We start from the raw sequence: 26,685 nt of genomic DNA, 5'->3' as shown, positions 1-26,685 counted from the left end.
TCTATTGAGTTCTGTCAGAATTTTGTACATTTCAATGAGATCTCTTATTCTTATAAATTCCATTGAATGCACACCTAGTTGACTCTTGTCATATGACAGACCCACCATATTGGGAATCAGACTGGTGAACTGTTTATTGTACTCCTATGGCAAGTATTTCTTTCATAGATAAAGAGATCAAAACTGCTCACAGTACTCCAGGTGAGGTTTTACCATGCCCTGTTTTATTGTAGCAAAACATCCTTGTTTCTGTACTCACCCTTGTACAATGAAGGCCAACTTACCTGCTCTTGCTGTAACTACGTGTTTTCTTTCAATGACTGGTGTACAACCCACCCAAATCTCTTTGTACATTAATTTTTCCCAATCTGTCATAATTTAAATAATACTCTGCCTTTCTCTCTTTCCAACCAAAGAGGATCATTTCACATTTGAACATTTTACACTATCTGCTATGTATTTACCACTCTGAGTCATCTTGAAGCTTCATTGCATCTTCCTCACAATTCACGATCTCACAGAGTTTTGTGTAGTCAGCTAACTTCGAAATTTTGGACTTGGTTCCCTCATCCAATGTATATAGGAGTAGCCTTATACACAATGTGGGTACAAGGACAGGTCATAGGATAGGAATCCTGCCCCAAAGCTTGTCCATCATCTACAGGTCAGGAGTGTAATGGAATATTCTTCACATGCCTGGATGAGTGCAGCTTCAACAACACTGAAGGAGCGTAACACCATCCAGGACATGGCAGTCTGCTTGATATACATCTTGTCCACAACCACCATTACTCACTCTGTCACTGAAGCACAGTCACAGCAGTTTGCACCATTTACAAGATGTACTGCAGCAACTTGCCAAGACTCCTTAGATAACCCCTTCCAAAACCATGACCTCTACCAGCTAGGATGGCAAAAGCATGGAGAATACCAGTAGGAAGTTGCCCTCCAAGGCACACACCATCCTGACTTGGAAATATATCACCATCCCTTCACTGCTGGGTCAAAATGTAGGAACCCTCTCTCTAAAAGCACTGTTGCCTCAGGTAGCCTATCAGTCACTACCTTCCACCTTGGAAAAGATGCATTTATTCCTATTCTGGCAACTAAATTTCATCCATGCCAGTTTATTACCCCTATTTTATGTGCTTTAAATTTGTGCACTACCCCTTTAAGTAGGACTTCATCAAAGACCTTCCAAAATTCCAAATACACAATCTACTGGTTCTCCCTTTTCTGGAAGTAATATTCTCAAAAACATTTCTCTTTCATAAATCAGTGTTGACTTTGTTTAATCCTGTTGGTATTTTCTAAGTGTTATCTCGTCTATTATAGACTCTAATATTTCCCTGCTATTGATGTTAGGCTAACCAGTCTGTAGTTCCCTGTTTTTTTTAAATTGACTTATTTCATTGAAGGGATTTGTTCTGTTAAAATGGAAGGTGCTAGAATTCTGGCATTCAGCTCATGGTAAGATATTTGAAATCACACACTCAAAATGCTGGAGGAACTCAGCAGGTCAGGCAGCATCTATGGAAGGAAATGAACAGTTGGTGTTTCGGGTCGAGACCCTTTAACAGTCCTGATGAAGGGTCTCGACCCGAAACGCCAACTGTTTATTTCCTTCCATAGATGCTGCCTGACCTGCTGAGTTCCTCTAGCATTCTGTGTGTGTTGCTCCAGATTCCAGCACGTGCGGAATCTCGTGTTTCTGAAGACATTTGAAATGCTGTATACTTATATCAAATACTCCTTTTCTTCCTCCATCTGTGCTATTAATGTCTGGTGTAGAGCATTTCTTTGTGCGAGCTATTGCACAGTTGTTGGGCCAGCTTGGGCAATTGACAGTCGTGCTTTATTCCCTTTGCCAAGTTAGTTTGATGGAGGTCAGGAATCTGCATATGAAAGGCTAACTATTGTACTATGCCTGTCATCGTTGAACACTGTACTCTAAACCAGAGGTGAAAAAGGTGATATTTTGGCACATTCAAGATGAGAGATGCAATTGTGCATCGGAATGGCTTATGATTGAGAGAGATCACTGACAGGGTGCTTTTGTTTCTTCTTGGCCAGAGCTGGAAAGAAGCATGGCCCTAGTAAGTCCAAATGGAATGTTACAGACATGTTAGAAAATGTGCTTTGGATTTGTAAAATTTTCCAGGGCTAGATATGCAAAAAGAATGTTTTGAGTTTATTAAAGCTGATCATCAAAGGCTTTTTCAGATTTTTATTCTGGCTCAAGAATTTACTCCCTTGAGGAATGCTGCTACTAATCTTTTTTCCATCTGCTGTTAATCAGTCAGTCCATTAGAGAGAACCAATACACAATGACCATGTGCTTTTCCCACAATGATGATAAGGTGAATGGTCCCAGTCTTTCTCCCAGCGTAGGGGAGTATAAAACTAGAGGACATAGATTTAAGGTGAGAGGGAAAAAATTTAAAGGGGACCTGAGAGGCAAGTTTTTCATGCAGGTGGTGGTGGGTATATGAAATTAGCTGTCAGAGGAAGTGGTAGAAATGGGTACAATTACAATGTTTAAGACATTTGGACAGGTACAAGGATAGGAAAGAGGTCAAACACAGGCAAATGGGACTAGCTCAGGTAGGCACCTTGATGAGCTTGGATGAGTTAAGCCAAAGGGTCTATTTTTGTGCTGTGTAAATCTGAATTTATAAATGACAGTCAGAAAATCTATAATTGCTGTCTGAGCATCTTTGGAGTTTGTGATATCAGAATCAGGTTTATTATCATTGACATATGTCATGAAATTTGTTGTTTTGTGGCAGCAGTACAGTGCAAGACATAAAGACATAAAAATTACTGTAAGTTACAAAAATAAATAGTGCAAAAGAGGAATAAAGAGGTATTGTTCATGGACCATTCAGAAATCTGATGGCAGAGCGGAAGAAGCTGGTCCTGAAACGTTGAGTGTGGGTCTTCAGGATCCTGTACTACCTCCCTGATGGTAGTAATGTGAAGAGGGCATGTCCCAGGTGGTGAGGGTCCTTAATGATGGATGCTGCCTTCTTGAGGCACCGCATCTTGAAGATGTCGTCCATGGCGGGGGAGGATTGTGTCCGTGATGGAGCAGGCTGAGTCTACAACCTTTTGCAGCCTCTTTTGATCCTGCACATTGGAACCTTCATACCAGGCAGTGATGCAACCAGTCAGAATGCTCTCTACTGTACATCTGTAGAAATTTGCAAGTTGATATTGGGACATGATGTGTAAAGGAATAATGTCAGTTCCCCTTAGAGTGGAAATAATTTGTTTAATTTGATACGACTAAGTTAGTGAACTTCAACTTTTCTTAGCATCTTGAAGTTGAGGATAACTTGCTTCTACACCATTAACAATGGGGCCTTTGTTGGTTTTGAGGCCAGTATGGCACCTGCAGACCAGCACAGGTGGGGCACCTTGCCCCCCCCTTCCCCAAACAATAAAAGTCGACAGTAAGACTGTGGGAAATGTCCACTCTGGAGCCACCTCTCACAGATTGTAGACATTGTGTCAACATTCTGATAATCTCTCATTGTGTAGTGGAGCCTGGAGTAGAGTGCCTACCTTGAGAGTCTGTATTGGCCATGCAAATAATGTGGCCTACCTATCAGATGGTGCTATAATTGAAGCCTTGACGCTGGGATGTAGCTGGGACAGGATGCTGATGTTGATTCACTCATCTACTCAGTGGATTTGAAGGATTCTGTGAAAATAGTACAAATGGTACCTTTCCAGTCTTTGTGATGCCTGCTGCAGGTGGTCCATGTTTTGGAAGACAGACCTTAATGTCATAATTTGCCATCGCCTCTAGTCCACTAGCACAGCCTTCATGATTTAAGGAGAAGAATGTTCAAAGATCAAGGAAGATGGGGATCACTTATCCAATAGGTAATGAGTTTTGTACTGGTTTAGAGGTTGTGATCTTTAAATTCTTTAAATTGCGAAGGTTGTGCTGGTGCACTGGAGGTCTGCCATGTGGGTGTTGAGACAGTGAAAGTGGAGCCATTACATTGTGGGCAAACTACTAGAGGTTTACACCATTACCTCCCATGCACCAGCACAACTTGGTGTCGATTGAATAATTTCATTAGTCTAGTGGGTTAACTCCATTCCAGCTGAAAGCTTTCTGGAGGTGAGGTGCAATATTACAGCAAGGAAGATGGAGACAAATGTTGGAATTGTGATGCATTTTTACTTGACTCCAGTCTGCACCGGGTCTGTAACATTCTGGGTCACTGACATTGGGTCTGTGATTGACCTGTTGCTTAGAATCGTGGCTTGCCTGCCATCTTGTAGCAGACCTAGAAAGCGAACAAATTTGAGCAGGGTTCTCCACAGTCACTCTTGGTTTGGTTGATATGAATGTTCATGTATGTTTGAAAAAAACACCATGTATAATGGTTGTTCTGCTCTAAACTATTTTCTTGGCAGTGTTGTGCGTTTGAAGATCATGTGTGTTGGGCCTCAACATGGGTGGAATCCACAGTGCGATTTAAACAGCAGCTTTTGAGATAATTGAAGAAAATCCTTGAGTGATTTTGTTTTTCCTGTGGCAGACAGCAGGGAGAACAATCTGAACTTAGTGAAGTTACATTTGCCTTCTTACTCGAAGATGGTCCCGATCACAGTATGTCTGAAGTCCTCTGGCATGTTCTGCTCTTCCCAGATGTGAGAGGTGAATCTGTAAATTTCTGTTTGAAGTTGCTCCCCAAGTTTTAGAACTTAAGCAGGGATAGTGTCCTAAAACCTTGTATATTTTTCAGTTATGTTTGGGTTTCTCAATTTGTTGGTCTGTGGTGGCAGTGAGACTGGAGTTGATGGTGTAATGTAGGATGGAATCAAAGACACTTGCATTAAGTTCAGGGTCTTAACTGAGTTCCTCATTGCTACCTCCGACATGTGCTACTGCTTCTCTGTTCTTGGACATTTTTCCTTTGTTCTTGTCGCTCAGTCGAATGGGCCTTATAGTCCAGATCTTTTGCATCTTTCCATCTTCCATCTGTTGTTGCTCACACAGTGACAAAATCTAGTACCAGTGCCTGGACAGGGAATGAGATCCTGAAATTGTCTTTGACAAAATAACGTTGATTATGACATGGTTGTGTTTTGAGCATTTCACCAGGAGAACTCCACTGCAATTACCTTGCCTTACTCGTTCCTTGCAAGACTTGCCTTTCCAGAGGTTTACTTCCTTTATGATTCCAGAATTGGTCACCCAGGAGGGGCATAGTGTCTCCTTGTGGGCTTGAACTTTTCCAAAATTAGAGTTGCAGTCCTGTTGGACTTCGTCCATGGTTTCCATGGATGGTGTTAAATGATCTGAGCATTTTGGCTCCATGTTATAATGAACTGCAGGGTCATGAGATATTTCTTATCCCACCAGGATAATTTCCAAGGTACCAGACTAGCTAATTTTAGATGGCTGTTTCTTTATTTTAAATAGAACACTGCCTCAGGTCTGCGTAATTTTAAATGCATTACTGCTTGTGACTTGCAGACTTTTTAGTTGCAAAACTTTAGCTGCTTTCAACTAGGGTGAGCTGATCTTCCTCATTTTCTTAATTTCTGTATTGCATCTTTGTGACATTACCAGCAAATATGAGGTCAGCTTCAGCATGTGCTGATAAAATTCAGTTCAATCTCCCAACCCTGCTTCACCTGTGTCAGATTGCTTGTCAGTTGGCCAGCCTTGGATGAGCTATTCTTGCTGCTAATTCTATTAGCTACTTCAGTCTTGGGCTGAAAAGGGACCAGTGATATCAGTAGTTTATTTGACAGTAACATGAGTTTCTAGTACAATTTGGTTTCCTTTACAAGGGTATCTCCATAACACTATTCATTTGGCCCATATGCTGCCGAGATCCTTGCTTTCGCCTAGATTTGACTTGTCCAGTGCTCTTGCAATTGATGTCCCACTTTATGAACAAGAAAAGGCTGTTTATCCTCTTAGGCCAGATTGCTACTTAATTAAATGATGGCTGATTGTCTTGACTCCATTTTTCTAGCTCTTTTTATCCCCTCCTATCCTCCACCCCCCCCCCCCCCACCAAATTACCTGTATTCAGTTTTATTGATCTTGAAAGCTGCATTTAGTCTAGAATCCACAGACTGTCAAAATTCCACTATTCTCTCTGGTTATAAATATCCTTCCTGATTTCACTAAGCCCAGGCTGTAGATTTAAAATTGGTGGTCCTCTTTATTCCATCAGTTTCTCTCTGTTATAAAATCCATTGAGCATATTAAGTACTTTTGTTAGATCATCTTTCAAGTTTGTACAAACTTCTTTTGTAATATCATAGAGTCTCAGTGTCATTCTGTTGAATCTGTACTGTACCCCAACTGAGTGAGGTCAATATATCCTTATACAATGTCAAAAACTGAATACAGTTTTCTAAATGAAGTCTATACAATCTTGGTGTTCAAACAACCTTGAGATAAAAAGTCAACAAATCATTTTTTTTGTGATTTTTTTTATTAATACTTTAGTGCAGACTGCTATCTGAGGTGCAGTCATTCAGATATTAATTCATTCACTTGTATTACTAGAAATAGATGATTTGATCATTGTTAGTGTTATTTGTGTGGCCATATGGCAGTGACTGTACTTCATGTGAAGCATCGTGAAGGGCTTTGGGACATCCTGAGGGAATAAAAGGCAGTGTCTTTTCCTTGGGATTCACTTCATTGCCCCTCTATAGGCCTATGGTTTTCACCAGTTTAGAAAATATTCTGCAATACTTGCTGCCCCTTTTAACTTCATCTTGTTAAAACCTTTTTGCATGTATCTTGTTGGCTGCCAGTCGTATGCTTGATATCTCATTTAAAATTCTTGATCTTCACTATTTGTGCTCTCACTTCCTCTGCACTCTCCTATCCATTCCAAATCCTGCACTGTTAACCACAGTCTTTTATGACTACCTGCATCTCCAATCTCCAACACTAGCAGTTGCTTCAGCTATCTAGACACCAAACTTAGAATTCCTTTCCTAGGCACGCATGGCCATCTACCTTCATTCTTTTACAGTCTTTAAAGTTCTGCTTTAACCAAAATTTTCTCACCTGATATCTCCATGATCTTGACATTTGTTTTAATGTTAAAGACACTGTATAACTGCAATTTATAGCTGTTTGTCAGTAAGTGCTGCTTCCTGTGACCTTGAGCAACTTCAGAATGGGGGTGCTGGGGAGAATTATTCACAGTAATAAGGGTTGCAAGATTACGAGTTTTAAACTTGCACCTTGATGGTTATACTTTGATAGACATTTGAATTGATACTTGAATGTAATTGGAAGTGATTTTAAAATGTTTCCACCTTCTGATCAAATGTCTGGTGCAACCAGATTTTGGTTACTGGTAAAACTGCTAGACAATTTACTTTCAGCTAAGGTACCTGGTATGCATGTGAATCTGGTAATCCTTTTCAAATTATTTCCATCAGTGTCAACAATGGAACCAGCAGGACTTCATTCTAGTATTGTGCAACGAAAAATATATTTTCTCCAGGCAAATGCTGTGTACAGTACTGAGATTTTCATTTTCAGTGTAACCTTTTGAAACTTCCACTTATTCTTCACTGATATTCCAGTGACATTGTACAAGCTCTGAGAATGATAGAAACTGATCCTGCATGCAGTATTCTAACAATGCATCAACCACCTGGAGGTAGCAACATCACTGGCATGAGTCTAAAGCTGCTGTGCAGCATAGTGTAGTAAATTTACATGATTAAAGTAATCATGATTAAATGTAAATTTACAGGATAAAACTAATACTGTGGATGCTGGAAATTTGAAATAAAATCAGCAAGGAAATACCTGTCAGATTACATCTGTGGAGATGAACAGAGTTAACTTTTTCAGTTTGAAGATCTTTCATTGGAGTTCTGATGAAAGGCCATTACCTGAAACATTAACTGTTTTTCTTTCCACAGATGTTGCCTGTCTTGTCATCATCTTTTTAGGCCTTCTCAAACATTTAGGTGGGATTCTGATTTCAAACATTTAGCTGGCGTTCAGTCATAGTCCCAAGGATGGTAGCTGCACCATTGGCTCCTCAGTCAAATACATACACCAAATGTTCAAATCTGCTGTTCCTCTTCAGCTGAGCAGGACTACTATTTTGCGGTGGGGTTTGAACTTGTTTACAAGGGCAGTTGACTTCATTTTGAAGGCCCCATTGGTAAATCCATGAGGCACAGTGACTCAGTTCAGTTGGAGGGTTGTCCAGTAATAACATAGCCAGTTAAATCCTAGTTGGCTATCGTTTCAGAGATGATTTGATCAGTACATCTGTAGGTTATATGTCATTCTGCAAAGTAAAAGGCATTTGAAAGGATGGACCATATTGGATTACTTAATGGAAGTTGAGATATTGGTGGGTTGAATGCGTGCCAGTTCCTGGAAGTTCAAGGTTATCAGTCTGTCTTCTATCTTCCCCCATTTGATGGGGACTAATATCACTGAGAAAAATAACTTAATCCCTTTTGGATGATGCCTGAGAGTTGTGTTGTCCTCACATTGCAAACTCTTCCTTTTGTTATTGTTGCAAAGCTCTGTGCTGAACTCTGCTCAGTAAAGTCGTAAATATTAACTGTCAAAAGTCATTTTTAAATTACCCAGTAAAGTGTTGTTATCCCTTATTGTGTTGTACATTGATTTAAAAATGTGAAATCAAAGGACTGGGAAATCACATGAAAAGGCATTTCCAGTCATTGCTCTGTGATCTTCTGGGGGAGGCAAATAATGAACCAAGTTCCATTTGCCAAATCCCAGATCAATAAGGGTTAAAAAAAAGTTTGAAATTCCATTTCCAACTCTTGGCTATTGAAACTATTCCAGAATGTTACTTTGACCATGCTTCTGGTAACTGTTATTGCACTTACTGTGTGATATATTCTGGCTTAGCTGTAAACTTGCCAGAACCCTCGAGAGGGTAAAACATTTAATGATCAAATTCCTTAAGTCATCAAAGATGTTTTAGAAGTACTCAGAACTAAGTTTTCTCACGGCCATTTTCCTCCCACACAAGTTAGAGAAGTCACAACTGTAACCAGTTTTTTTTAAATAAACTTTTGGCTTTCATAAATGTGCCTGAAAGGAGGGAAAAAATAAGTTGCTTGAATTTCCAAAAACCTGCTTCAGTGATTTAAATATTTCAGTTTCACTCATCTCCACTGTGTTCAAGAAAGCAGGAGTTGAGTTTTTTTAAACCCTGGTTTCATTGTCTATGTGAAAAGGCATTTTTATTTGAATTTTTCAGCAGGTGTGTAAAGGGATATAAATCAAGTTATGGGTGAGTGGAATTGAGGCACAGATCAGCCACGATTGAACAGAAGAACAGGCTCAGTAAAGACCAAGCTTAAGTTCCATAGCACAAGGCATCAGCACGTTGAAGTTCACGCCATTTATTTGGTGTCAGTTGAGCACACTGGGAAGATTATCTGAACTAGGCTAAGGGATCTTTTAAGTTCACCTAAGGGGACAGGTAGGACTTGTTTAAATGTCTCAATTACAGGATCTTGGATGCATTGGTTCACTCTAAACAGCACTGAAGTATTAGTTGAGTCTATATATTCAAGTCTTTGGCTTGGGCTTGAATGTATTCAAAGGAAGAATTATAGAATGGTTCCAACATAAGAGGTGATTTGGCCTGTTGAGTTTCTGCCAGCTCTAAGCCAGAACAGTCCAACTGTTCCACTATCTTGGCCTCTCCTCATACCCTTAAATTCTTTCTTATGTCGCTTTTGGATTTTTTGCCAATCATCTTCATTCTATGTTCCCTAGCCCTTGACCCCTCAGCCAATGGGAGTAGTTTCTCTTTCTCTCTACTCTATCTGTAATGATTTTAAATACCTCTTGGATCCCTCCCAACCTTTTCTATTTTAAGGAGAACAATTCCAGCTTCTCCAGTCCATTCATATTCCTCAAGTCCCTGAAATTGTCCTCAAATCTTTTGCACTCTCTCCAAAGCCTTCATGTCTGTCTTGACATGTTTTGTCCAGAAATAGACACTACTCCAGTTGTGTTATGAACCATTGTTTTATCAGGTTCATCATGTCTTCCTTGTTCTTGTACTATGTGCTCAAGATTCTGTAGCCACTTTCCCAACCTATCATAGCTGCTTCATTGAACCACATATACCCCCACCTGTACCTGTACTCCTTTGAGAATTGCCCTCTGGTTTATATTGCTGACTTTCATTCATCCAAACAAAATGTAATATTTTACATTCGTTAGTATTAAATTTCCCATCACCTATCCACTGTTCCATCTGACTATCTATATCTCCTTGATGACTATCCTCCTTATACTTAACTATGGCTCCAACTTTTATGTCATCTACAGATTAGGAAAACATGGCCTGAACATTAAGATCCATTAATAAATATTACAAAACATTTTGACCCCTGTCTTGTGATCTTGTGATCTCCACACTGCACTTTCCTCCAGTTAGATAAACACCCTTCCGTTACTACTGTTTCTGTTTGCTTAGCCAATTTGCTATTCAGGCTGCCAAGCTCCTCTTATTCATAGCCTTCATTGATGAGAAACCCATTATGTGGCACCCAGTTGATGCTGTTTGAAAATCTATACATTCCACATCAGCAGCAGTTCCCTCTTATTTGAGGAGATGCTTTTAAATATTTCAGTTTTGTTAATGTTCATTTACAAATATTTTGAAACAGAAATGAAATAGGTGTAGTTTCCCTCTGTACAATGCAAACTTGAGCATGACAGCATCTTTTCTTTTCATTTCATTTCCTTCCCACCGCCCCCTCCAAAAATAAACGCACTCTTTGTTAACCCAGCTCTTTGGTAATGCTTCTTGTACATATTGGCGGGGTGTTTGCACAGCTGGGCTTAAAACTGTCATCCTCTGACATCTATACATTTCCCTGGAGCGATTGCTAAACAAAAGTCGGAAACTAAAATCTTGGCTACTTGCCTTTCACTCCTTCGTTTATTCCCATTGACTTGGGTGTACCAAAACTAATTGTCGAGTGCATCTGACTGAGGTCATTCATTCTGAGGTAGATTGTGAATTGAGCCAGAAACTTTCCTGGACTTTGCATTTAACCACCAAATCATCTGAGAATGTGGTTCAAGACATTGGTTATCCAGTGTTGTAAAATCAGGCATACTTTAGTAACTGGCACTTCAGAGAAGGCTTAGAGGCTGGTGATAGGGCAGCTTTAATTGGTCCCACTATTAACTGACTGCCACTGTTACGTCCAGCACATACCAAGTACCAGCTTTTACTGTATCATGTTCCATGCCATGTTCATTAATTGCAAGTGATACATAAAATAGATTGGGAATTGTAATGGTTTAGAGTTGAGTTTGAGCCACAATCTATTAAAGAAATGTATGTTCTGTATTTGCATTTGTACTGGCCCAACTTGCCCAGCCACTTCTGGTTCTATTTTATTGAGGAATGGGAAAGCTGTTCTGGAGTACGTCTTCCAAAAAAGGAACTGCTCAAGTACTTCATTGTCTTGAACGTTGGATGTGGTTTTCTAAAAAAAAATGAAGGGGCATTCATGATATCAAGCCATTTTAGAATGAGTAACCTGGCATTTTATTGATTTAGTAGTTAACTGGAATATTATCAATATTTGCACAGGAAGAGAATTGATGGTTGCTTGCTATCATCTGACCATGAGCAGACATGGCTTTTATTTTAAAATAATTTCTGCTTGAAATACTCACTAAATAAGAAATCCTTTTGTAAACGAGTTTCTTGGAATCATTTGTGCATCAAAAAAAATTCATTTGGTGCAACATGTCCATGTTGGCTTTTATAAAGTTAACCAGTCAATCCCAATTTTTTGTATCCCTGCAAATTATTTCCCCCCCCATCCCCCTCCACCCAATGCCTGTCCATTTCCCTTTTGAAAGAACTAATGGACTGTTGACATTACCTTTCTAGAACATTGTCATTCTGTGTACAAGAAATCCTCACATCCCTTCTGTGTCCCCCTACATCATTTCCAGCTCTCTTTCCCACTTTAGATGTATCCCTTGGTCCTTGAATGGGCATAGCTTCTCCCTATTTACCTTGCTGAAACCCATTATGATCTTGCGCACCTCTATCAAATTTCTCAATTTTTGCTCTGAGAACAATCCCAGCTTCTCCAGTCTAATGCAGGAGTTGAAGTCTCCCATCCCTGGAACCATTCCAGTAAATTGATACTTTACCATTTTAGGGCTTTATATTCTTGCAAAAGTGTGATGACAGACTCAGTAGAATCCAGCATTGGCATTATTTTACAATGGTTCAACATAATCTGTCTATTTTTGTATTCTTTGCTTCCATAACCTCCCTTATTTTGTTTTTCTGTGATTTTTGCCTTTATTTGTTAAGTTCAAAATTCTGTTGCTTTACCAGCTGTTCTCTCAGTTTGTCCTAACACTTTCAAAGTTGTACATATACACCCAGGTTCTACTTTCTTTGCATGCTTTAGATTTGTGCCATTTAGTCTATATTTCCTTTTTTTCTGCCAAAATGTACAACTTCTCTGCATCAAATTTAATCTGCCACCTCCACATATTCAGCCAATCTATAACTTGCTCCACTATTTAATAAACCTGAATTTTTCTAACCAACTTTTTGTGCAATTGATATTGAATTTCTGGAGTTTGAGGGTGAGATTGCTGGGCTTGCTACCAGTTTGGGCATCAGTGGACGGTGAAGTTACATTTAGGATGATAACCAGTGTCAGGTCGTCACAATGTTTTTTCACTTATTTTTGATTTGCATGCATAGGACTGAGAGCTTGTGGTGACGAGACAACATTGAAAGTGCCCACGACCAGCTTGAAGGTACAGAATTTGATAACATTTTTTCTGTCAAGTGGTTAATTATTGCATATTTTTATGTGCTGATGAGTCATCATTTTGATTGTAGCCCCTTCAAGACTTCCTAACCAAAATATTAACTTGGTTTTCTTTCAGATGCTGATTGACTGAGCATATTTTCATCATTGCTGTTTTGCTTTTGTTTCTATTTGCTTTTTTTTTGAAAATGGGCTTCTGAAAACTCATTATTGGACATGTGTTTTGAAAGCAAAAGCATTGGTGGGCTAAACTTGGTTTATGTTATAGTGCTTTTTGCAAATTCAATGTCCCAAAGTGCTTTTTCAGCCAATATTTGTGAAGTATAATCACTAAAATATAGAAAATATGGCAATACAATAATGACAAATCATATGCCTTAGTTGTTGGTTGGAGGCTAGATATTGGTCAGAGTCATAGGATTTACTCCCACATTCTTCAGAGTAGTGCAGTAGGATCTTTTACATTCATCTCAGAGGGCAGGGTGGGAGATTAGCCTAACATTTCATTGGAAAGCGGGCACCTCTGAGTGCACCGCGCATCAGTATTACATGAGTTAATTTAGTTTTTTTTTGTGCTCTATTGTATTTGGTCCTGCACTTTATTCATAGTTTTGAACACTACTAGCCATTGCTTTCAGGAATGCAAGTAGGCCATTCAGCCCCTTGAGGCCGTTGTAGCATTTATTTAGTTTGTGGAAGGCTGAGCCATATGGTGGTTCTATTTCCCTGCCCTTGTGGATTCATTGTTATCCATCTCTATCAATCTGATTTGAAAATTTCAATTGACACGGTATCCATAGCCATTTGGGGAAGTGTTACAGATTCCAGATTTCAAGTTTTTCAAAAAAAAATGTTTCTTAATTACTTTCTGAAATATCTTAACACTAATGTTAAGATTACCCACTCCTGCTTTGTAATTCTCTGCTAAATGAAATTGTTTCCCTGTATTTACTCTGTTGAATCCCTTAATTATTTTGACCAACTCAGATGAATCACTGAAACTTCTAAACCAGGAGCGTCAAACTCTGCTTGCATAGGGGGTCTGATTAACATCCTACACTTACAGTAGACTGCACTTAACACAAATACTCTCTAGACTGCCGACTGCGCTTTGGGTAGATATTAGTGTGCATTCCAACTGTTCAGTACAACACAGTACAAATTTCTGACCTTGAAATCCTGCGGCCCTTCTTTTCATTGTTTTTAGATATTCCAGTAGCTATCTGAAATCAATGGATCATTTTACAAAGTCACAGGATTCTTCTGAAAAAAGAACCTTGAGGCATGTACTATAATAGCATTACCGGTTTAAAGCAATTTTCTTTGTAAATACTGGAAATTGTAGTTTCAAACTGGTGAGATGAGCACAAAGATGGCCCCAATATCTGTCGTGCTTAACTGTGGCTTTAGTGGATGTGGGAAATCTTGGGTTTCAGAATGGATGATTTTACAAAGTAAAAGAAGGTTTGTGAGGATGTTGCCAGGGTTAGAGAATTGATGAGCAGTTAAAGTGAAGTGCCTTTCTTTAGAACAAAGGAGGCTGAGGGAAGATTTAATGTAAAAGTGAGAGGTTTGGGGTCAATATGAATGACCTTTTCCCATTACTTGGGACTTAAAATACTTGCAGAAGGATTTTTATATGAAGGTGGGGATGCTGGGGAGAATACATTTCACCCAGAAGGTAGTGGGGATCTGAAAGTCTTTAGTTGCAACAGTGGGAGAGGCACTTCTAAGAAATACATGTGTCTACAGGCTAAGAAGGTACTTAGTAATTTGAATATTGTCAGCTAGCTTGGATGTGTTGGGCTGAATGGCCTCCTGTGTTGTGGATTTCCAACATTTACTTCACAGTTGGTTATAGTTTCATTTACACTTGGGAACTGCATCTGGGAAGAGTTGCATGATGTTTGGTAATTAGTAATAACTTGCATGTGGGAGCACCCACTAGATCTTTCCATCTTGTGATAAAATAAACTTTTTTAAAAAGTAGAAAAGCACACCCCAGCTCAAAACCACTGTAAATCAGTCAGCCCTTTCACTCCTTTTTAGGAGTTGGATATATTTCTTTGTTAATCTTTAAAATGTAATTGCCTGGAGTTAATTTTAGTATATTTCTCAGCTGGCAATGCTGCTTGAAGCAGGAACACTCTGTTCTCTCAATTCATAAATCAACATGTTTCAGCATACTGTCATAAAACTTGGTGATAACCTGGTGCCAAGTGGCAGTTATACAGATATTAAAGCATTGATTTCTACCTACCCTGCATTAAATTTTGTTGTCTGAATATATTGCCTTATAATTGGAGAGAGCACAACTCCAGATGCAAGCTCTGTATGTCACGTTAATAGATGTTGACCAGCATTGGCTGTAATTTTCAAATTTAGATTTTAGAAATATAAATCATCTCTGATCGCTCTTGCCAATTACAATTTCATAGATTAGAACCACTACAGAAACAATTTTAGAGTGGCCTGAAGAACTCTAACCAGGCAGAAGATGGTATTGTGGGGGAGATTTTGGAAAGGATTAACCGAAAGAACTATCAGCAATGAAGAGTATAGGGATTGATGGATTCTGGCAGAGGATGTATTTGAGAATGGGTGGCTGATGAAATTGCAAAGAATTGGGTAGGGCAAATAAAATTTACTAGGAGGCCATGTAATACTGGAACTGATTTTATTGAGCTTTGGGGTACCAGAGAGTTCCAGTAAAGTGCGGAGGATGGGTGTGCAAAAGTAACAAGGACAGTAACATTCTGAATTGGGTGTAGTTTGTGAAAGTGAGGCCACCTGGAAGAATATTGAAGTTGAGACCAGGTAATAAATATGCATTGGACGTAACAATAATGGGAATGAAACAAGGCCAAGAGGTAGGGATGCTGTATTCTGGAGAGAAAAATGCCTTTGACAATAATTTGGATGAGGGATGAAAGCTGATCTTGGGATGGATAAGACTACTAAGGTTTCGTACATGGTGTAATGCTAGTAAGGGATGGAAGTAGGATCATGCAATCAGATGAACATTAATACTGTTTCTTGGAAGTCAAGAGAGAAATCCTTAAATTTGCACCATGGGGATCTCAAGCTGAATTTGTTATGAAGGTAGTTGAGTAATTGTTAAAAGTCATTTGTTCTGAGAATTGAAGATTATTTTGTATGTGAAGATACTAAGCAGAATGACCAATGTTTCTAGCAGTTAATACTATTATTATACTGGTTTTGTGTCCTTGAGACAAAGGTGCATGTCATATTTGGAAAGACTATTAGGACTAATCCTGGATAGTCTACTCATTAAAGGTGTAATCTTGAGCAGTATTCTTGTTAGCTGCTCAAGGTGTTTAACTTCCAAGAGTTGGAGGAGACTGATGGCCAGTTACAGGAAAAAAGCACTGGAATTTCTTAAAAAAAAATTCAAGCTTGAGGAAATTCTCAGACCCTGTGGTTATCTGTAACTCATCAATGTTATTTCTTGGTAAATTATTTACCTTTTGAGACATTGACACTAAACCTATCATTTTTAAGATTTTTCATGAATATGCTGGTTATGTATTGTAAATATATTAAGGTGAGGGAGGTTCATGTAAGGAATGGATCTGTTGAACCTTGTTAACATGGGGAACTTCATTTGGTTGAAAGTGGTTTCTGAAGGTGGTTTTGCACTTGGAATTTCATCAGTTGGTAGCTGCATGAATTGCTTGTTGTGGACAGCATCCTGATTTACAGATTTGGAGTCTTGGCATATTGTTGCCAAGATGCCTTTACTATATTGGTAACTTTATTTTTTCCCCGAGTCAGTGATACGGAAGTTCAGTTGAAAATTTGTGGTGTCATAGAGAATGAGGATTTTCTTAGGCTACTGCATAATATTGATCAGCTGAAAGTTGGCCAGAGTAATGTCAGATGGAATTTAATCCTAACAAGTGAGAAGTGATGCATTTTTGAAGGTCAAAGAAGGGTGGGTCATGGTAAATGATAGGACCCTAGGGAGTATTAACAATGGTGCCTCAGGGTATGTCCACCTATCCCTGAAATTGACAGCACAAATAGATACGGTGGTGAAGAAGACCTATGGGATGTGCGCTTTCATCAGCTGTGGCATGCTATATAAAAGCAGCAACATCATGTTACAACTTCACAAAACGTTGGTTAGGCCACACCTATTGTGTGCAGTTTTGGTAGCCACACTATAGGAAGGATGTGATTGTGCTGGGGAGAGTGCAGAAGAGATTCATCAGGATGTTGCCTGCATTGGATCATCTCAGTTACAAGGAGAGATTGGATAGGCTGGCTTTGTTTTACCTGGAGCGAAGGATGTTGAGTATTGACCTGATGGAGGCATATGAAATTGAGGGGGATAGAGAGGGTAGATAGTAAGAATATCATTCACTTGGTGGTGTGTGTCTATAACAAGAAAGCATTGCTATAAGGAGAGAAAGTAGAAGGTTTGGAAGGAATCTGGGGGGGGGGAGGGGGGGAATTTTTCACACAGTTATTGAAATTCCTGAGGTGATGGGTACTCTTGAGCAACCCAACAGGTGTTGAAGATTATGAACTAAGTGTACGTACATAGGACTAGTACATACAAGTACAATGGTTGGCATGGATGTTGAGCCAAAGGACCTGTTTCTATGCTGTCGGACTCAGTGATACAAGAACGTGTATACATGAAATATTACTGAAGTAGAGATCAGCTCTCATTTTAAGTGAATAACTAGCTTGAGGGGCTGAACAACCTAAGCCTATGTTCCTATGTTGTGAACCTCCATTTATGGGCTGTTCTTGAAATCATACAATCTATCTGTAAAAAGTTTATTGCTGTTCATCGGTTTATCACTATGCTGACTGTTGCATTTCATAAGTAAGAATCCTTTTGTACAGGCTAATTATTTTTTAAAGTGCTTCACAACTTGTCTCATGAATGAAACTACTTGCTTCCTGTTGCTTGATATATAGGGCACTATTTCTTGCATTTCAACAACTTAGTAAGATATCTTACAGTAAAGGAGCAGAAAATTTGGACTGGTGTTATTGGTAAATTTGGGTGCTCATCCTGTAAATTGTTTTTAAGGGAGAAATCTTTCTCTGATCTTTGGTTTGTGTGGTTCAAAATTTTTTTGTTTCCATTAGAATAAGATTGCAATTTAATCCATAACTAAACCTGATGTCATAATTAAAGTTCCAGAATTTTTAATTGTTTGAGTCTGCACTCTAAATGTATAATTTGTGAATGGGAGAAATGCAGGTTTGATTTTTTTTTTCATCTCTTTCATTCATAACTTATTAGCCCTTTAACTATTTTGGAAATCATGGTTCTGTCTTTAGGAGATGACTTGGACCAGTGGTTTGCAACCATTTCGAATGAGATCTGTGCTTATTCACACTCGGTTGTTCACACCCTGATGATGCCACAAGCACTTGCTTTATGGATTGGGGGATGCCTGGAGACTTGTAGTAGTCTATTGTCAGGGTAGTCAGGATGCAGAGTATATTATTGTTACTACTTGTGATCATCCTAATACCTCCAACATTATAAGACTCTTGGGTCCCCCTTTTATTTTCAGTAACCCCCCCACTGCTTGGGATGGGAACCACTGCGTCTGTTTTTTTCTGCGTATGAAAGGGCCAGTTTAGAGGTCTGGCAACTGTTTATCTGTAGTTCCTGGTCCAGTGATTACTTTTTTTTTCTCATCCTTGGATTACAGGTTCCTTCTTGGTCCTGTCCTTTTTAACTTTAATCTTCTTTAGTGCTACAATCTGTGAAATCTCTCTGCACTCCTCCATATTCAGGATCTTTGGTATTTCAGATTTTTGTTAACATGCCATTGGTGATTTGCTTACGGCTGTTTAGGCTCCAAATTCACTTCCTAACTTCTCTGCCTTTCCCCTCTCCAAGATGCTCTTTAAGCTCCATCTATCTGACCAAGCTTTTAGTTAACTATTCTATCATCTCATGGGGCTCAACATCAAATGTTGTTAATGTGGTTGTAAAGCAGTTTGGAATGTTTCAGTATGTTAAGGTTGCTACATAAATGCAAGATGTTATTGTGTGGTATGTCCCAGAGAAAGAATGAAACGCGTTTCAAACTGTTGCAAAAAGCAAGTGGTAGATGATCATGATTTTAAATCTCAAGTTTTGGTGATGTATTTGTTTCTTCTACTTTTAGAGCTCCCCAGTGGCCTTTTGCTTTGTTTCTGCTGTGGAAAATGTCAAGCCTATCTGAAATAAAAGCAGAAAATGCTGGAAATGTTCAGCAGGTCAGGCAGCATCTATGGAGAGAGAAACAGAGTTAACATTTCAGGTTGATGATCTTTCATCAGAACCTTTCATCTGTCTGAGTGGCTTGAGGTGACACTGTGCTCTTGTGACATTGGGGTGCTTTAGTCAATGGATACTTCTCCACTATTTTGGAGGAGTCTTCAGGGCTTTTCCCTTGTCAGAGTACCATATCTGGACATGGGAGTTCCATGCGAGCTCTTTTATCATTCTTTCACTTATGTGCTGCTTCAGTTGTTTTGTTCACGATTGCTTTATCCTCATTCATGCTTTTCATTAGGATTTTATTCTGTTGGGAAAGGGGGCACAGGTTTATTTGTATACGCAATAGAAATAATTGTTTACTGAAATGCACTTTAAACTTGTGCCATTTGTGTTCCATTGATTTTAACTTGTCACTGCGCCAGTCACCCGCTACCAGTATCAGTGAGGGAACACAAGTACTGTTCACAGGCAGAACCCAAGTTTAGAAGAACAAAATGTATCTTTTCTCCCCCCAAAACACTCCCCTCAGACTTCAGTGCAGGTATTTAAAATGTTCTCCTGCCCATCATGTGATTTCCAAAATCTCAATGAGAACACTGGGCAGGCAAAAAAAAATGATTCATGAAAACCATGGCGAATTTTTTTTTCAGGGGACCGTTGAAGTAAAACAATGTCTGGAATTGCATTGAGTCGACTTGCACAAGAAAGAAAAGCTTGGAGAAAAGACCACCCTTTTGTAAGTATGCAGTTCAACAACTGTGTGTAGGAAGCCAGGAGATCAAGGAAGTGAATCCTTCCTAGAATTGAGGTTCCCAGTCATTTTGTATTAGATACCAAGTTCCAGGTTTACCTGCTGCCCCATACCCCTCCAGCAAACATTTTGTATTTCAGTGTTTTAAATAAATTTATTTTTAATATCTGCAATCTATTTGTGTCCCAGAGAGGTATATTGAGTAGCCCTAAGAGTGTGTGTACCACATTTTGTGAACCATTGCTTTAGAAGATGGCAATTCTAAATTCTTTGACCTTGTGAACATTTTAACAGTTTTGTCTTACTTCAACTGGTTGACTCTAGCTAAAAATGAAAATCCAGACTATTGGTTAAAATCGTGGAGCACTATAGTTTAGAAGGAATCCATTGAACCTACTGAGTTTGTGCTACTTCCTAGGAAGTGTAGTTCCATTCAATTCCCTGGATTTTCTTTGTTCTTGCAATTCTTTTCTCCAAGTATAACTTAATTTTCTTTTGAAAGTTACTGTAGAATCACAGCAGAGGAGGCTATTGTTTGATAAAGTTTTATCTGCCTGATAATTACAGCAATATTGATGCAGTGAATGATTTGTCATTTCAGCTGAGGAAGTTGTTACCATTAGCAAGAGACTAATTCTTCCCTCGTATCACTTGCTCCAAAAATACTGTTTTTGTCTATGATTTTCCTTGACTAATTTTTGGATTTGGAAAACTTATACTGCTAGTAGGAAGCTCAAAATAATCACTTCCCTGCTTCTACTTCATAGCTAAAAATATAGACTAACCAAGGGCCAAACCATTTAGAGTTTGATCTCACCTCTTACACTAAAGAAATGTGAGCTGTTTTAACATGGAGATTTCTGTGATAACTGTGGTCATTAGAAAAATCTCTGGGCTGTGAAGACTGTGCACTCAAAGAAAAAGAGAGACGATAGTTTCCATTGCATCCAGTAGCAGGTGATGAGAGAGTCATTGGGTCCCAGGTGATCTGTCAATTGCTGCCATTCTCCAGCAATAGCCTGCACTCACTGTGCCAGCTAGGGTGCATCCCTGGGATTCGCATCTCAGTGTTGAGCGGCTACACTCTTTAAACTGACTCACCCAACACCAACCCTCACAGGAAGTCTCTCTACACTGAGCCACGGCTGATTCATTGTTGCAGAGAGGGTGAGTGGAGGGCAGGAGTTTGTACCAGGTTCCTGGGGCAATAGCCATGATCCAAGTGGATGTTGCTTTTAAAATACAAGGTATGATGTGTGTTTGAACTAGAGGACCAAGAGTGCTGTAACAAATCTGTGCTCTGCAAGGTAATGCTAAGTAGGGTTTCAGTATGTTGAATATTAAAAAGGTCAGACAAAAAGGTTGTATGTGGATTACACCTTATTTGATGTTGTCAAGGTATAAAAAGGTGCCTAACAACCATTGGAATATATTTTCAAATGCATCCCCCATTATATTTAATGACTTGTTATCATTCTCATTAACAAAGTATGCCATTCAGGTCCTGTTGTATTACCTTGAGATATAAGTAAATTGTTCCAAGTAGCAAAATGAAATTATTCAGAATTTGTTACTGTGAACTGTTTGAAAAGCAATTGGGTTTAGTCATGTAGACAGTTGGCTAGCCACTAGGGTCTGTAGTAGGAGCAATGAAACCAGAAAAATGCATCTGTGGAAAGAGGAGCAGTTAACATTTTGGGTCCAAGATACTTCATCAGAACTCTAATCTGAAACGTTAGCTCTCTTTCTCTTTCCAAAGTTGCTGCCTGACCTGCTGAGTGTGGCATACAGAGCCACTGCCTCTTAGCACCAGGACCAGGTTCTGTCCTGACCTTGGATGCTGTTTGTTTGGACTTTGCATGTTCTACCTGTGACTATGTGGGATTCCTCTGGAGGCTGTGCTTTCCTCCCACATTCCAGATATGTGTGAGTTAGTAGGTAGCTGTAGATAGCTTTTTGCTGAGTGATAGAATCTGGTGGGTGGGGGATGAAGATGAGAATGTGGGGAGAATAATTAAAGAAAAGGGACTAATATAAATGGTTGGTTGATTTTCATTGTGAACTCAGTGAGCTGAAGAGCCAGTTTCTGTATTATGTCTCTCTGTGACTCCTGACTCGAATTTCCAATTTCTGGCATCTGTGGCTGTTTGGTTTTCATTTACTGTTGTCAAAGCAAATTGGATGCAGATGATTAGTTTTTGGGACTCACTCTCGAAACCCAACATCTTGAGAATGAATCTTGAACTGTTAGGAGAAATATCTATCTGTTGCTATTAGGGCAAATAACCAGAAGCTTGATCAGTTAGGATTATGAGTGCATCTTGACTGGAGGTTAGGGAGGGAATCCCAGAGCTTGAGAGCTATGCAGCTAAAGACATCAATGCCATTAATGGAGTGATGGAATTGAGGATGCTTGAGGGATTGGAACTGAGTTTGGGGAAGAGCTTGTTTGTGAATCCATGGAGTGATTTGAACACTAGATTGAGAATTCCAGTTCTGAGTTGCTGCTGGATTAGCAGCTGATGCAGGTTGGTCTGTACGGCTGGTGGGTGAAGAGGAATTGGCACAGTTAGGATATGGGGGAAGAGTTTCTGATAAACGGTTTGGGTGAAGGATGGGACCTTTTCAAAGGGTTAAATCTTATTTACATGTTCAAGCAAATTTATTAATTACCTTCCCATATATGTGTAAACTAGAAATTGTTGAGCTGCAAGTGGAGAATGAGGAACTAGTGAGGAGTATATTGAAATAGTCCTGTATTTATAACCAGACTGTTCATTCTAGAATCATATTAAGAAAGCTGATGGTTTGAAGTTAGAAGAAAAGGATGGATGGACAGTCTCTGTCTTCTGTCCAAAACCTCAGTGGACAAGTGCAAGGTTAACACAGTTTTGACTATTGTCCTGTTAGCAAAAAAAGGAATTTCTGATCATCACCTTATTAGAAATTCTGTTCAAAATTTTTACCTTTCTGATCGCTGCAGGTAGTTGGCACAAGGCAACTAACCTTGTAGTAGAACTTTGAATAAAATCTCCGATAGTGCACTCCACAATTTCTGCTATTAGGCATTGAGGTGAAACCAAGAAATTTGATCCTGCAGACTAGTGTGCTTTGTCATGACTGATTTCTTGTAACTTCATGTGTCTTGTTTGGATAGGAAGAAAATTGCTGGTCTTTAATGTAAAATCCAATATTCTTTAAATCCTATGATTTTGTTGTTGGGTGAAGTCCTGCAGGTTTATGCTTGTACGTATGAAGTTTTGAGTAGTTTTAAGTTCAACTCTAACTCATGTATTTTGTTCTACCTACAGGGCTTTGTTGCAGTACCCACAAAGAATCCGGATGGTACTTTAAACTTAATGAACTGGGAATGTGCTATTCCAGGGAAAAAGGCAGTAAGTGTAATATAAATCCACATACCACTTGATTTTAAGAGCCCTTTCTGCAGTCCTCTTTGTGGCAAGGTTACTTAGAACGGGAGTTGGTTAGCACTGGGGAAGAATGTTTTTAAATAAGAATTGTGCTCAACTCTTATTTTCAAGTTCAGGCAAAATTTATGATTATCCTTTCATATATATTCGCTTTACTCTTGTAATGTCTCCAGTCCCTATCAGCAGGAGGATGGAGAAAAAAAAATTGGATTGCAGAGGAGGTGCCCTCTTTTAAATGGGATTTTCTGGTGGTTTAGATAAATATTGAAAGATCTCGTGATATCTTAGGAAGAATGCCTTGACCAACATTTGCTCTTTTGAGGAGCACTATCAAAAATGTGAACAGTCATTCATCTTGGTTTTGCTTGTGGCTATCTTGCTGTGCAGATGATAGCTGCTGTCTTTGTGTACATGGGGTATGAAGTATTTCTGTCTTATCCATTTATAAAGTGCTCTGTTGTAGTAAGATGTACAGATTTTAAACTAGCCTTTTCATTTGATGTAAAGGGAAGCTTTTGTGCTTTAAAGTTTAACAGCAAAGATAAGTTTTTAAAAATTATTAAAGTTGCATTAATAGAATCATATTAATATAGCACAGAAGGGGGCTGTTCAACCAATTATGTATCTGCTCAGTCTGAAAGGAATATCCAGTTAGCCCTACTCAGTTGCCTTTCATAGTCCTGCAAATTTTGTGCCCTTTTCAAGTATTTATCCATTTCCCTTTAGGATCGAACCTGCTTACACCATCCTTTCGGAGTTTTGCATCCTAATAATTTGAAAAGAAATTTTCTTTTACCTCTTAATTTTTTTCCCCAATTACCTGAAGTCTGGCGTTTGACCTAAACTATTTGCATTGTTCAAGTTGCTGTTGCGTTTTCTGAACATTGATTCCAGTTGTGCAATGCTTTGTTTCCAATAAGATTATACTATGCTTTAAAATAGTAAGGTATGAGTACCTTGAGATTGCAGGGTTTCAGCCAAGCAGTGGGAGCTGAGGAATGTATTTGCTAGGCACCATTTTGGCAGTGATTTATTTCAGAGTTTTTAAAAGTTTGAAACATACTGTCCAGTTGGAGCCTCCACACAGAATGAATGCTTCCATTATGTTTGTGAATGTTATATGGTCCAGATATGGTTAAAAGTACTTCTGGCAGTATAAAATGATGGTTGCAAACTTCTTCCTGGCACTTAATGAACAACTTGCATTTATATTGGCCCTTTAATATAGGAAGGTGACCAAGTGTGCTTTACAGGATTAAAAATGGGTAGAATTTGACACTGATTCAAAGGAGAGAAGTAGAAATCAATCCTGTGACGTGATTTAAACACACATGGGAAATTTAAATTTGACTGTATTAAAACCACTTTAGATCAGCAGTGGCAGGTGTATGGTGGGGGTGGGGGGGTTGGGGCAGAAAGTGGTTGATTTTTGACTGGATCTTCTTGCAGAGTACTACCAACGGAGTTGTTCTTCCTGTGGATGAAATGGTTCCGGTTTAGGGTTGTTTGATAAGCAAGAGATACCATATTATGGGTCAGAATGATATAATCCAAGAAAAATATTTTGGGTGGCTTGTACCCTTTCAGTCTCTATTTTTAAAAAAAAACAGCCTTGCCATTGCACTTGATTGGTGTATTTTGTATTTGAATAGTTTGTAATGATTAGTTCATCTCCCAACATTCACACCCTGACAACGATTACAGACACATCATATGAACTCAAACAAAATTCCTCCTCTGCTACAGAGTAAGATGTTGCTTCCGGTTGTGCACCAGGAACTGGATCATCAGAGGCTGAGGGTGCAACCTGTGCGAAGTTTCTAAAATTATGAGAGGCATAGAGTAGACTGTCAGTCTTTTTCCCAGGGTAGAAATATCAAGTACTAGAGGGCATAGCGTCAAGGTGAGAGGGAGAAAGTTTAAAGGAGATGTATGGGGAATGTTTTTTTTGCAGAGAGTGGTGGGTGCCTGGAATGTGCTGCCAGGGTGGTGGTGGAGGCAGATACAATAGTGGCACTTAGATAGGCACAAGAAAATGCAAGGAATAGGGGGATATGGATCATGTGCAGGCGGATGGGATTAGTTTAATTCGGCATCATGGACGGCACAGACATTGTGGGTCGAAGAGTCTGTTTCTGTGCTGTACTGTTCTATGCAGTCAGTCCATTAACACAGTGTGATCAATTTTTCTTTCTTTTTATAAAAGCAACAAGAGCCACTATAGATTAGTACTTCTGAAAGTTCCTGAAATTGAATTGTTTACAGAAAATAATTTGTTCTTCAATTGATTTTTATTTTGCTTGAATTTGCCAAATAGCTAATAATGTACTGATGGTTTACTCAGCATAATAACATTTGTATTGATTATTTGCTCAGCTGATAATGAGGTATTCTTTTCCTTCAGACGCCGTGGGAAGGTGGGCAGTATAAGCTTCGAATGCTGTTTAAGGATGACTACCCCTCATCGCCACCAAAGTGTAAGTGTGCAGACAGTTCAGTCATCTCTTGGGCTGACCAGTGACCTGCTGGAACCCTCCAAAATGTTCTAGAACTTGCTGTTCTGGGGGGAGGGGAGGCTTGTCTTTTTTTATTGTTCTTTGCTTGCCCCAAGTTCACACTGGATCTTCGATGATTAGAACTTTTAAAAGCTAATGGTTCATCAGAACTGATTTTGACCCTTTGCAGCAGTTTAAAATTTGGACACAGCACTTGATTATTTTTTTTATGTTCAATTTTAATGAATTAAATATACATTTGGTAAATTGGTTTATTATTGTCATATGTACTGAGGTATAGTGAAAAACTTGTCTTGCGTACCATTCATACAGATCAATTCATTATACTGTGCATTGAGGTAAAGCATTGAGGAGTGCATTGAGGTAAAACATTGAGGAGTGCAGAATAAAGTGTTACAGTTACAGAGAGATGCTGGCAATTCCATAGTGAGTTGCTGGCATATATCCCTGTATGGCTAGGAAGTTTGGGATCTTGGCACATGTGAATCCAAATGCATGAACGCCAAGCTTGATGGATTCCAACTGGCGAATCTATCAATACAGTGTGCTGTTGCTCGGAATCCAATGGCAGGTGCTAACTTGCTCACATTTCGCCAGCACTTGCATGGAGGAATCTTCTTGGGCATTCTTTGACCTGCCACAGGATCTGTGAGCCCATTCATTTCAGTTGAAATGTTATGGTTATGCAGGTAAAGTTATATATTAAATTGTTTGCAGTGGTTATTTTGGTGACTTTTTAAAAATTAATTTGATTTTTAACTGTCAGAGGGATTTAGAAATGTTTCAAAAGCTTGACATCTTTGATTATTGTAAAGCAGCGGGTATAACAACATTTTTCGAAGGTCTCCTCAGTGGTTTCTAGGGTAGGCCTGTAGCACAAGACCCTGC

At 39.1% G+C, this 26,685-nt stretch overlaps 1 protein-coding gene across 2 annotated transcripts in view; it reads left to right on the top strand.

The window, feature by feature from the left end:
• Positions 1-26,685, top strand: part of LOC127585486 (SUMO-conjugating enzyme UBC9) — a 42,805-nt gene that overhangs the window by 5,430 nt on the left and 10,690 nt on the right. The window contains exons 2-5 of one of the 2 annotated variants that reach the window (XM_052042970.1): positions 12,771-12,826; positions 19,750-19,835; positions 23,162-23,245; positions 25,686-25,758. In XM_052042970.1, the coding sequence (XP_051898930.1) occupies positions 19,770-19,835; positions 23,162-23,245; positions 25,686-25,758 (223 nt within the window). In that variant the 5' untranslated portion in view covers positions 12,771-12,826; positions 19,750-19,769. The remainder of the gene's footprint in view (positions 1-12,770; positions 12,827-19,749; positions 19,836-23,161; positions 23,246-25,685; positions 25,759-26,685) is intronic. The other variant, XM_052042971.1, reaches the window with a different exon arrangement.

The sequence above is a fragment of the Pristis pectinata genome, chromosome 33, assembly GCF_009764475.1.
Source record: "Pristis pectinata isolate sPriPec2 chromosome 33, sPriPec2.1.pri, whole genome shotgun sequence".
Classification (NCBI taxonomy): domain Eukaryota; kingdom Metazoa; phylum Chordata; class Chondrichthyes; order Rhinopristiformes; family Pristidae; genus Pristis; species Pristis pectinata.
This window is presented reverse-complemented; position numbering and strand designations above follow the sequence as displayed.